The 13572-nt window shown below is 38.1% G+C and overlaps 1 protein-coding gene across 1 annotated transcript in view; it reads right to left on the bottom strand.

Moving 5' to 3' along the window:
• Positions 1 to 13572, bottom strand: part of gli3 (GLI family zinc finger 3) — a 111662-nt gene that overhangs the window by 44359 nt on the left and 53731 nt on the right. The window contains exon 4 of the mRNA XM_028434945.1: positions 12178 to 12283. Within this exon, the coding sequence (XP_028290746.1) occupies positions 12178 to 12283 (106 nt within the window). The remainder of the gene's footprint in view (positions 1 to 12177; positions 12284 to 13572) is intronic.

Raw genomic sequence — 13572 nt, 5'->3', positions numbered from 1 at the left:
AAGTGAGACAGGAAGCAGAAAAAATACTATATTTACATAACCACCCATAGAATATCATTTCAACAGTCAGAGGCTGAATGCTTTATCCAATCAGACTTCAGCTTCTTAAACCCCAACACCCAAAATTCTCTGTGTTTTCAAATAACTTCCAATTGACACAATTTAAACCTGTGGAGTCAAAACATCAACAGTTCTGGATAAAGTATAAACAGTGGTTGTAGGTAAAGTTTGTAGTTTGAAATGCACCTTCAGTGGAACATAATAAGTTGGCTTTCTAAATACGACCCAAACACATCAGGTTTACAACTAACAGCATTTTAGATGAAAAAAAAAAAAAAAAAATGTGATAAAACAGTTTTTATGAACTTGGACCCTGAAGCATTTTTTTTATGAGTAAAAGCACATTTTATTTACATTGTGCTTGAACAATTGAGGATTGTTTTTGCTTAATGACCGTTTACCTGCATGCACGTATCCCCTCTATGCAGATGATGTGTGTTTATCAGCAGGAGTCAGTGAGTGTGACAGACCAGAGTCATAACAAACGGGTCCAGGTGTCAGAGTACCCGCTGCTTGTGCTCTAGTAGAGTCACGGACACACTAAAGCATGTCTTGCATGACGTGGAAACAATTTTTAAAAGGCATTTGTTTTCCCAGAAAGTGGGGATTCTGTTTGACGAAAAACAAAAACAGATCTTTCTGCAAAATGAGTTGTTTGCATAGTTTGCATTTTATAAAGTTTATAGTGTGTCTGTGTCAAGCAACAGGCCTTTTTCCTCCCCGTGAGCATTTTCTTTCTCACACTGCAATTAAATGTAGTTATCAGTTATCACGATAAGAGTTTTTTTTTATAGTAAGAGAATAAAAACATGAAAGTGAAATGGCACCAAATGAGCCAGACTTTTTTTTAATGGTTTAATTGTCTTTTTTGATGCTTGGATACAGATAGGGTGAATTTTCAAAAGAGTTATACCCCTTCATCTTTGTTTACTGAGAATTACATGCGTGATTGTTGTTTCCCACTCAAAGAGTTGGAATATGAACTCTATGTCTGTGTTTTGGGTTTCTCTGGCATGCCTCTGGCTAGAGAGCAGAAGGACGTGGACTCCTGGGTGCAAAGTGTTCAACTTCTGACAACAGAGGGGAAGTGCATCTACCTTTCTTTATCCTCTCAAGTAGCGTCTCAATGGCTGCAGCGCTTCTACAAATAAACTCATCTTACGCCTCCAGCCAAACGGGGTTTAAGTTCCACACCCCGTCGTTTCCACTGCCCAACGTGTCAGGTAATGAGTGTGTGTGTGTGTGTGTGTGTGTGTGTGTAAGCCTACAGGTGGGGAGAACGAGTGTGGCCCAGAGGCAGCGTGTATCTGTGAGTCAGCTCGACAGGATTCCCCGACATTCACCCGCCTCACACTGGGCCGCTGAAATGAGCAACCGCACGGATGGGCCCGAGTGAATCACAAACAATGTGCAGCCCGACGAGACAGCCAAGACACACTGCTAGAGATGCTTAATCCTTCAGAAAGAGATCTGAAGTATAACAAGTGAAAAAAAACAAGTGGAAAAAAAATGTGGGCGGGGGTTCAGGAGGATGAGGAAAAGGATGAGAGCTGAGAAACAGGGGGAGTAAAGCATCAGCATTAGGTACAAGACGGAGAAATATGTTTCCTCTTCGGTTCAGAAAATCTCCTTCTCAGAGGGAAATCCATCACGTTTTCCTAATACATACTTCTTACAGAGAAGCGAATTGAAAAGCTGGACACAGGAAAGGCAAGCGATGGTGGGAAAGTGAACCGGCACAGCCTACTTTATTTTGGCCGATCCATTCATCTTGTTGGGCTAATAAAATGTCAAGTGGAGTTCCTTGATATTTAATCACAAACGAGGTGAACGTGTGGTGGTGCCGTGCTGAGTCCATAAAGGAAGCTTAGAGACGGACCAGTAGGTTACTTGGACACACCCAAAGAAAAAAGAGGAAAGTTCGGCAATAATGGCGTATGAGTGAAGATGAAGGGGTGGAAATGCATGTCAGATACAGGACAACAGCTTTGTGAAAAATGTCAAATAAATAACTGATTCATTTTGAATTACTATTAGTTAACAATAATCATTTTTAATATTATCATTGTATTGAAGGTAAACAGGAATTGAAAAAATAAACTTAAATCAAATGTTAGAATGGCTGTATGTTGAGCGGTTCGGTTTTGCTTTTAGAAAATTATATATATATATATATTTTATTTTATTTTATTGATACATTTTATTTTATTTTATTTATTTTGGATTATTAAATTTGTGTTTTAAAAATTTCTTATTGGGTATATTATTAATTGTATTAGTAATTGAAATATCGAAGTTAATGTGATTGTTTGGAAGACTAGCTGGTTATTATTACGGTACCAGCTAATGGAGATCCTTAATAAAAACACATTATTATTATTATTAATATTATTAATAATAATAATAATAATAATAATAATAATAATAATAATAATAATAATAATAATAATAATAATAATAATAATAATAATAAAGTAATTTCTTCCGATTTAAAAAAAAAAGAATGAAAACAAGTTTTGCAGGTGAGAGGTAGTAATAGCATTTGGTGTTTTATTAAAACTTTCATTGTGCAGCAGAACTGGGCACATTTGAAAGCCAACATGTGGTTAATATTTTACTCTGTTGTGTTTGGATTCCCTTCAATCATTTCTTGGAGGTTTGACGAGGAAAGATGGAAACAAAAAGAGAAAGCGAGAGTGAAAAAAGGGAAGGGTGGGACAGAAAAGAGGGTGGAAAATGAGGAGCCACGGACTGGATTTATGACCCTGTTCCCTCGGTCTCTTACTCGCTATAACTGGCCCCCAGAGTGGGATCGTGAGTTTCTGGAGCCCAGAGATCAGAGTAATGAAAATTCCACATTTCTTCACTGCCACAGCGCGACATCTGGAGGGCACAGGTTGAAAGAGGAAAAATGCTAAAGCAAAATCAACTCTCTCTATTTGCACTTAAGATACAAATAGATGGATTTATCTCTTTTATAGCACGTGGGGACGCAAGACGAGCACAACTTAGGTCGTGGAGAAGCTGCAGAGTGTGTTTCAAAGCCGGGGTTTGAATGACACACTCTTTTCTTATAGGTCCTCAAAGACAAGAGGGGCTTTACCAAAGCCATTTGACATGCAACAGGGCTCTTATACAGAAACACTTACAATGTTCTATTAGAAAAACAGCAAAAAATGTGCTTCTTTTGGAGTGTGTAGTGTGATGCAAGCAGGTGTGTGTATGTGTGTGTGTGTGTGTGCAATGCAAACATCAAAAACGTTGGTTGAAATAGATAGATAATAAATAAATATTTCTTATACTTAAATACTATACAATTGAGAGAGAGAAAAATGTAATGATGTATATTAATTATAAAATAATGATGATACATTTTAAATGTCTGCAGCCTTTTTTGATTTATACGCTTTTATGTCATATCTCATCAACCATATATGACACGTTAATTTTTTTTTGGGGGGGGGAATTACATTATTGATCATCTCAAAAAGGAAGTAATGTTCGTTAAATCAAAATGAAATTAAAATGTGGTTATTTGATAGGGTAATATAAGCAACATAAATGTAAGCCTATAGAAAAAAAAAAAAAAAAAATAGGTCCTTTCCTAAAATTTAAAATAATTCATTATTAATAACAATCATAAAACTGAATTAAAAAAAATAAATTAAATAAAAATCCTAACAGAAATGAGAAATGTGTGTATATATTTGTTTTCAAATGTATTTTCTAGCAAGCACAACATTTTTTTTTAATTAATTTTAAAAACGAATTCAAATATATATGAATATCTTTTTTTTTAAAAAAAAATAAAAGATACTTGATGTAGACATGAGGAACATAATAAAAAACTAATACAATTTATAGATGTTATCTATAGTCCGTCAGGCACACACGCGCACACGCACGCACACACACACACACACGCACACACAGCTGTTGGCACCTGCCTGATATCTCTTCCCCTCAGACCTGTTTTCCCATTGTGCTCCTTGGGAGAGCTACAAATTGAGATTTCAAACATGAAGAGGGGGCAAATGACTTGTGTAGAGAAAATCCAATCCACTAATGTGTTACATGTGCAAATTCACCGAGCCTCATATTAGAGATTAATGTATTCCCCCTTTATCAGAAATGTACCTTTTACAAAACAAAATAAGCCTTAAATTAAATTCAGCGGCCTGCAGAAGAGTGAATAGTTGTTCGAGGGATAATAAGAGATTAATTGATTTGCATGAGTAAAATATAAATAAGGAATGGAAGAGAAAATGGTCTGAATTCATGTCTTTGAGCTGACAATTACAAATCTCTTCTAAAACATGCAAAACCAGTCATTTAGGGAGGATTAAAAAACAACATTACAAATACATGTGATATCTAATAACCAGATATGAAAGATGAACAGCAGTAGCTGCACGAGCCGTGGCTAATCCTGGCCTGGTAAGTAGACTTCTGGAACACGTCTTTGCAGCTCTCACCAGGTAATGACTCAACCGTAAACCTTTAGAGGCCTTGTCATGCATTTACAGTGCCAAACTCTATTTCTGTTCTCGTTTTATTCCAGAATCGGCAGGTTGCACCAGGCTCAAAATGAAAAAGAGGTGCCTTTTGAATATCTTGGCCTATGTGCTTAAGCTGAGGAGAATACAGAAAAAGGGGACTACTCTGCCCATTAGGGTTCAGAAAGGAAGGTTTTACAAAAAAAAAAAAAAAAAAAAAAAAAAAAAAAAGAGATAAACTACCCACATTTCTGCTTAAGCATTTATCTCTTTTCTCTCTAAATCCTGAAATTGCCTCAGAAAAAATGAAGGAGAGGAGACACTTTTTTCTCCTCGCACATTTTCAGAGGCGCATTACTTTTTTCTTCCCTTTTTTCCCCTTCCTGTGAAAATTGAAGAGGCTTTATGTCAAATACGGCTAAAGCCAGCCTCTCCATATCAAACAACGCAGCGCGAAAATTACTGTGGCGATGATAAGGCTGCCAGATAGAGTGGGAGTGGAGAGCAAGGAGGGGGGAGACAAAACTGAAAGGAAGTGACTCTACTCAATTATACTGCAAAATTGGTATGACTGAATATTTTTTCATTCAGGTGACTGATAGTATCAGTGAAACTGCAATGCAGATAAATAAAGGAGCCTTCTGTCAAGAATAAACACCATTAATCATGAAGCCAGCTTCTGCGTGACCGCCTGTCCCGCGACTTGCTCCATACAGAAAGTATTAAAGGAGGTGTGGGGCGGGGGGTGGGGGGGGATGATGGAGGAAAACCAGTGAGTGCACCAGGGAAGGGCTGACCCATGAAGTCACAAAGAATAGGTGTCGGACAGTTGGAGAGCGAGATGAAAAAGTGGCCTAAGTCGTGCCTATGCTGCTATTTGGCGACAAGCCATTATCTGCACAGCGATTATCAGGCGCGATTAGAGCACGCTCATTCATTTTTCATTTAATATATGGTTTTATTTTACGTTCCGGTTGAAAGCAGATGAAAATGTTGTGATACGCGCTAACAGGTCAAAAGTTTATATACATTTTTTTTTTAACAATAATCTAATAATTCAAACTTTAAGCTCAAGGATAAAATGTGTCAAAATAGCATGGATGTAACAACGCCGAATTATGACAAATAGTAAACGATTAAAAACAATATGCATTATAACATCCTAAGAGGAGTTCCACAAGGTCATTTTTTTCTTCTTCCTATTGTTTTGCAGAATGTATTGGTTTTACGTGTGCACGCATTTGTGTGCGCGCGTATGTGTGTGTGTGTGTGTGTGTGTGTTGCAAAGCCCGGCTTCGTCCCATCTGGAGGGAGGTGTTAAGATAAGACTGCGGTCTTTATGCTAAGCAACACGCAGCTCTTCTGTGCACAGATTGGGCACTCTGACAACAGTTTATGTAAATGACAAAAGAAGTCTGCACACATCCTATGAAACAAAGTATAAATACACCCCCACTGAGCGCAGTCACGGGGAGGCCTGAAAGGGTTGCTAGGTTTAGGCTATAGTGAAAAATAAGGTAGAACTGAGAAGTTTCAAATATAACACTGGAATTAAAGTGTGACAAAAGAGTTGTTGATTTTTCTAAATATGAACCCTTAGGGTCATCACATTTCTTTTCCATTTGGAGGTTTTGAAGGCTGAGGTTGGACAGTGATGGCAGAAACATGGAGCAGTTCTCTCCTCTCTTTTCGCTACCTCCAGAACACGTTCTAGTGAGCCAGGGCCTGCAGCTGAATAAACAAGTTCATGAATGAAGTAACCACACAAGCCCAGAACAGGGAAACACACCCATTGAGCCCACACCTCCACACTTACAGAAAATACAGCAAATGACTTCATTCGTCAGACTTTTTCCATGATAATTATGTTTACGAGGTACTTTAATATGTTTATTTGGAAATTAAAAGTTTCTTTTTCAAAATGGTCATTTCTGTTTGCTTATAAAAACTAGGAATCAAATCAGTATTGTAGTTTTATGTCACTTTCATTGACAAACAAACAACCAAAGTAACAAAACTCAACCCCCCCAAAGGAGTACACCCTTACAGACTCTAACATTGACTCTACTCTTTTCTGAATTCACTCAAGGTAAGTGACCAAAGGGTTGTGAGTCAATTGCTGATCCCATAAGAAGGTTTTGTTGTTTTAGTGGCTCCATTCACAGCAAGAGGGCCTGGAGACTCCAGAGAAAACCCTAATGCTTATAATTGACTTGTGGCGAATACCTCTGTTTGTTCTGCACGGTCGCTGGGTGACCAAGAGCCGGCGTTCAGCTTGCATGAGAGGGCTGTTTTGTTGTGCTGTGTACCGTGGTCAGGCAATAAAGCTGGAATGAAAGGAGCAGTCTCTTTTCTCTCGCCCCCACCTTTGTGCCCCAAAAAACTCCTACTAAGCCAGTCCCATACAATAGTGGTGGCACATGGGGACCAGAGCTCCCAGGGAGTGTCTGGTCTTCACCACTCAATGTGTTTATTTAAGCAGGAAGCATCTTCTTCTGAGCGGGAAAACCAAATTCTCTCTTTGGAAGTTGGTTTAGTTGGTCCGTACCACTGACCATAGGCACATGAAGGTCGTTCTTTGGTTATTTAGTTTTAAAACCAAATCAAAATAACAAATAAGCAGTTTGGTTATTTTGTTTTACTGACTTAAAACCAAAACAGAAATGCAGAAAAATTAATCAAAAATGAAATCTTCTGTTTGTGTGATATTTGGATATCTACGGGAAAGCTATGGACGAGAGGTTCATGTTTTAAGCTCACCACACAGAGCAACGCATAAGTCACATTATTGATGAACCAGTAAATTGAAACGTTATTACTACATAAATAAATAAAAAAGGATGTTACGTAAAACACCCACACAATATGTGATTAAAGGAACCAAAGGTGGTGTAATGATCTGCTGGTGCTCCTTGTTTCTTGTGATCGACCTCCGTGTGTGTTGACACTGCCCTCAAAAAAGCTGTAATTGTTTTTGCAAAAGCGTCAAATCGTAGAATGTCTAACATCTATTGTTCCTCACACCAGCCTCGCAGTCAATAGTCAGTGACCAGTTTATTTGGATACTATTTGGTAAAGTTGGTACAATATTCACAAATTCAGACTTCCAGCATCAGTAACACTTTAAAGAAACATCATCGACACAAATTGCACCTCTTTGCCATTTGTGTGAGGTGGACAACATGCTACAACAACATTTTATCAAACGCAGCAGAGTAAAAGTCCGCCCCCGTCTGTGGGTCCTCTCTGTGTGGTGATCTTAAAACATAGTTTTCCCATAAATATCCAAATATCACACAAACAGAATATTTAATTTTAAAACGCTGCTTGTCCAATAACCACAATGTTTATGTGTTATTTTGATTTGGTTTTAAAACAGAATAACCAAAGAACAAAAGGTACACGGATTAAAGACCCACCTGTTGGATAATAACATTTTGGGACTATTTTACCCAAACCTGCTGCTGCAAAAAAAAAAAAAAAACATTTCTACACTCAAAAATGGTAGAAAAGAAGCCAAAAGAAGGAAATCCCACCCCTCTTCCTGCTCCTGAGGCTTTAATATTGAATGGCATTCTGGTACCTTCCCCACAAGAAATGGTAAACTAACAGATTAGCCTTTTTCTGTAATTGCACTCTCCCTTGCCTAATAGAGGAGGTGAGGTAAAGAGGGAAAAAAACAAAGGACAGTTAATTTGTGATTTCCTTTGCTCATTTGAAGGCAAATTAAGTGTCAAACTGCTAATATAGAGCATATTTCATTTTATGAGCTTTTAATTTAATTCCACTCGCTCATAGTGCCAGAGCCCAATAGCTGCTCCATGTCTTAAAACGAGAATCATAAATAAACATGTTTCAATTAGGGCCCTTTACGGTAATAGGATATGATCCTGTTCATTTGCCATGTATGGATGGTGAATGTGTTACTGTGGCGCAGAGGAAACAAGCTGCTGAGCGTTCATTGTGTTTTTCTCCGGCCACGGATACCCGTTGGTGGCAGTATTGCTAGCATGGCGGGGAAAAGCCGACTGGATTGATGGAAGTGCCGCAGGGCCAACCAACTGTAATTACAGGCCGTAATGAGAGGTTGCATGGGAAAGTACTGCAATAATAGTCGCTGTGTACTTAGGCATATCTTTGAGAGGGCTAAAAACGATTCATTCTGCTCACGGAGGAGAACTTGTCTTAAAACAATTCAATATTTCTCCATAAGCCACCTCCTGTCTTCCGTTTCCCTGAAGCCAAAGCTATACATTGAGTGCCTGTTTGCTCAGCTAGTTATAGCAACATTACCGAGCAGGTGTTGTCACTTAAATCTGTACATAAAAGTACTTTTTGGCTGTTTAAACATAGCGAAATCACATCATGGATGTGTAATTAGCTTTGATTAGCCATTAGGAGGTTGGATGCTTTTGTAATACAACAAGTATAGTGGCTTATTTTCCCTAATGAGATTCTTTAAATAATGCCAGTAAAATAAAAGATGAAAAAAAAATAAATAATCTGAATCATTGGAGGACTTGCCATTACATTTAAAACAATGTGTGACTTAATAATAAATTAATAGCTTAACCAATTTTCATGACTAAAGTTGCTAGATTTAGGAATATAGAAATAAGATAATAGATGAATGGCTCGTAGTTTTATTTTTTTAGGGGATCTCGAGCTTGTCTATCTTTTTGTGTAAGGTCTCCTGTTCTATGGACTGTGAATCATTTTAATAAAAAAAAGTATGTGTGAATATTTAAAAAAAAAAAAAAAAAAAAAATGTGTGAATATTTCCAATCTTTTAGATCAACCTTTCCCGGGCTCTAATGACTAAAAACCATTAAAATCCTTTTTTGATCAACAAACCTTGATGACATTTTTATTACACTAGTAGAAATGTTTACCAGTTGCTTTTTATGGTGAGGTAGTTTGTTTTAGTCCAGGGTGAAAGGCCATTTTTGTGCACGACACAATACAATGCAATGCTCATTTTTCTACCGTAAGATCATATGTAACTTTAACAACTTGTTTTGAATCAGCATATCCACTCCATCGCTGTCCTACAATCATGACAGATAGCTTTATCTCTACATAGCATGTCACATCAACACCTCCGTGCCTAATGGTTTGGATACACAGGCTCTAGGTGGCAGGGGTGTCTTCAGTAAAAGCCAAACCAGGTGGGTACTGGGTAGATAATTCCTATTCGAACAGAGTACCTGCTGTAAACTGGCTAGTGTATAACTTCTTGTCCTTAATTCCATTCTCCAGCAGCCTGTTTGTACCTTTGCCACCTCATTTTTTGCCTCTCCCTCCCTCACCTGCTCTAACATCGCACCAAAGCGCTCCTGACGGATAACAAGCCTGGCTGTTTGTTTGAGCCGCTGTTGCCTGTGCATGTTCGCCCCATTATCTCTGCATAAGCTAAATGCTAAATTATATTTACCATTTTGTTTGCTGTGACATGGAGCATCAATCACTTCCCTTTTTATTTGTATCCCTCCCTCCACCTTTCTCCCTCCCCTACAGGCCCAGAGCACGAGACGAGAGGGTTGAGAGGTGGGGTGGGCCAGAAGTGGGGGGAAGAGACATAAAAAATTCATCACGCTTAGTGGCACATCAGCAAGGGAGAGATATGACTCCTGAGAAAGAGAAAAAGGAGGGGGAGTCGATAATGATGAAGAATATCAAACATAATCCGGCCGCAGTAGCTGCCCCATTCAATTTGTCCTCACTGCGCAGTGATCGCTTCCTCCGTGTCTGAGGGCACAAAACGGGGGCCACAAGGACGATCTAACTTCTCCGTATGGCTGTTGCTCTTGAATTGCCAAGAATGCAAATGATGGGGAGAATAAAAACAACAGAATTACTGAAACGGTATGAGCAAGGATGAAAAGTAGGCGTGTGACGAAAGTTTTTCGAAGCACGTGGAAGATCTACAGACGTGGCCAAAACAAGAGGTGTAAAGAGTACTGATATCTCCTACTCAAGTAGAAGTACTGTTACTTCATTGAAATTGTACTCAAGTACAAGTCATAAATAAAATACTCAAGTACAAGTAAAAAGTAGCTCAATGAAATAGTACTCAGAGTAAAAGTTACTATTTACTTTCACCCCCATGTTTATTTTTGGTAATAAATCTTGCCACGGTTCCCTTGCATACAGTAAACATCTCATGTATACACTTAAAAAGAAGAGACCATTTATTTTGTAAATAAAATAACACCAATAAGTTGAACTCAAAATAAAATGTGTTTAACAACGTAATAGGTAGAAACCCCAACCTGAACAGAAGAGGAAACAACCTCCATTCAATGCTGTTTTGACACGGTATAGTACGTTTAATCTGGTTGGTGGGCTATGATGTGATGCATTTGGTTTTTTTGTGCTTTCACAATGTCCGTTGATCATTTTAAAACCAAAACTAATAATTTACTCAGTAAAGGTTGGGTGTAGAAATGTAACAAATGACTTTACTTCTAAGTGAAAATACCGATTTAGAAATAAAATTAAAAAAAAGTACAAGTACCCATAAAATCAACTCAATTACAGTAACGTGAGGACTTTTCCAAGAGTTTTCCAAATTAAGGCAACTGCTGCTTTTTTTTAAAAATTAGAGTATGGTATATTTGGGTTTTACCAGACTGAATAATCTACTAGTGTGGGATCTGTTTAGGCAGTGTGGTTTGCTGTATATTGTTTATATGCAAGAATCCAATCTGTGTCTGTCAGTGATGGGTGGATGTCAGCGGAGGCATTGCTTCCTTCTCTTGACAGGGCTTGATCACTGTTCTTATGAGAATTGCAGGCTCCCAGGCTTCTCTTGCCCTAGTCTCATTTTCATGTCTCTGACACATGTTCATTTGCGTGTCTCTGACATGCGGATCATGTTGCGTACGCACAAGGCCGTGGCCTTTGATCCTGAGAGGCAGAAAGAGGTGCCCAGCATCCACGCCCCACGGGCGGAAGGAAGTTTCCGAGCTTGATTTGTATCGCCCATTAGGAATTGGTGGAGCTCGACAATGATTTACAGGATGCTGGTGAAGTGACTGTATTCCCGGGTAGGAAAAGTAATAAGGACTGTCACAAGCATGAGGTCAAGTAATCTTGCAAGACGCTCATGTTGCGCATTTGCAGTTTTTACCAGTTTAAACTCAAGCAGAATCTGAATTTGTTCGACGCCAAAAGCCAAATTGCATTGCAGCCAATTATTAAGTTAAAAAGAATCATGTTGCTGCTAAATGAGAATGCATTGTGTGTGTGTGTGTGTGTGTGTGTGAGATACGTCATTGGAGACCTTCTTTACTGGCATTTTTAAAAGGCACATAAAGACAATGAAACAATCCACCCCAAATGACTTGCAGCACATTTTACATCTGGTATTTGCATTCTCATTTGGTCAGCTATCAATGTTAAAATATCATATGCTATTACGTTATGAATAGAATCGTGCTAAATAGAAGTAGCATTTACTCTTTTGAGTTGAAAATTTCTTTATCTATCCCCAAAATCCTAGAAAAATATACTTGGCTTTAAATAAGAAAATCAGGGTATTGTAAACCTTCTTGTTACCTTTCCAAATAGTATCACACTCTGTTGTCAAGGTTGTGGTGGGGAATTTTATGAGACTTACACATGAAGTGGCGGCACAGGAGAAGGTTCATAGATGTAACGTCCCTGTGCATGTCTGTCATCGATTGGCACTGGAGGATGGAAAGTCGGGAAAAATTGTGGAGCAGCTGTAAAAGACCAGAAACAGATGGAAAAGCATAAGCAGTTTTTCACACATAAAATAAGTTCTGATTCATCTCCAGCACATTGTAATGTGATTCCACTCCCTTCTCAGATAATCTAAATAACAGCTATAATGAAAGGCAGTGGTTGATGGCTATCTTCTTGTGGATCCACCCAAATGAGACCTCATTATACGTGCAGAGCAAAAGGCCAACATTTGTTGAGGAAGTCTTTGTAAATGTCTTAAGGCGAGTACAGCTTCAAATAAACTGACAAATGCTACATCTTACAAAAAAAACTGTTTGGTTTAGGGTGATTTCATTATTTTGAGACAATAATCAAATATGCAAAATGAGAACAACATTGTTTTTTCTTTTGTCACATATGGGACAAATTTAAAACAGGTAAATACATTTTTAGGCAAATCTGATGTTTAAAAACTGTTATGACTCTGGATTCCTTATAGATGTGCTTTTCCTATGGAATTGATTTTTCCCTATGTAAACATGTTTCTTTAAATCAGTGACAAGCTCATAAAATGTTCAATAAATTTCACCTTTTACACAAAACCATTCATTCAGAACTATTTTGTGACAATAATAAAACCATCATAATATCCTGTTTGAGAAGTAAACTGGAATGTTTACATTGGCCATTAGCTTTAAATAAAACTCAGTGTTGCATCTTGAGGTCTATAAATGGCTATAGAAGCGTATTCTTGGCTGCAACTCTGCACTTTGTGAGCCTTTCTATGGCCACAGTCAGACAGTCACTTTGCTCCACATGACGGACTTAGATGCGACATTAAAAACATATTAGATTTATACTAGAGGCAAAAAAAATAGCAAATAAAAGTCGTTATAGTGTAACCAAACCCCAAAAGCACTTTTTCTGCACAAAACAAACGTATTTGGGTTGTGTTCTTGACTCATTATTGTCAAACTTTTGACAATTCAGTAAAAGTTTTTCAATTTATCATATATTGTTGTAAAAATGCAACTGTGACTGCCCTCTATGGGTTGAAACCCAGATATTACAACTTAATTTTGGTATTGACTGAGATGTTTTGGAGGCAGTTTTTGTCACAAATCACCACTGTTTGCCCCGCCCCTCCCATAAAGGCTAGCAACTGTTGACTGAGTGGCTTCTGTTCGAAAGAGATTGGGCGTGTCTTAACTTCTCCTGGAACAAAGGCCCAAAATCTGAGTATTTTTTTAATTTCCATCCTAGACGCTCCTCAACCAAAACCTTGGAGTTTAGTTACACTTAAAAGGGTCTTAGATGGTGCTACAAC

This window comes from Gouania willdenowi, chromosome 20 (assembly GCF_900634775.1).
Source record: "Gouania willdenowi chromosome 20, fGouWil2.1, whole genome shotgun sequence".
Lineage (NCBI taxonomy): Eukaryota > Metazoa > Chordata > Actinopteri > Blenniiformes > Gobiesocidae > Gouania > Gouania willdenowi.
This window is presented reverse-complemented; position numbering and strand designations above follow the sequence as displayed.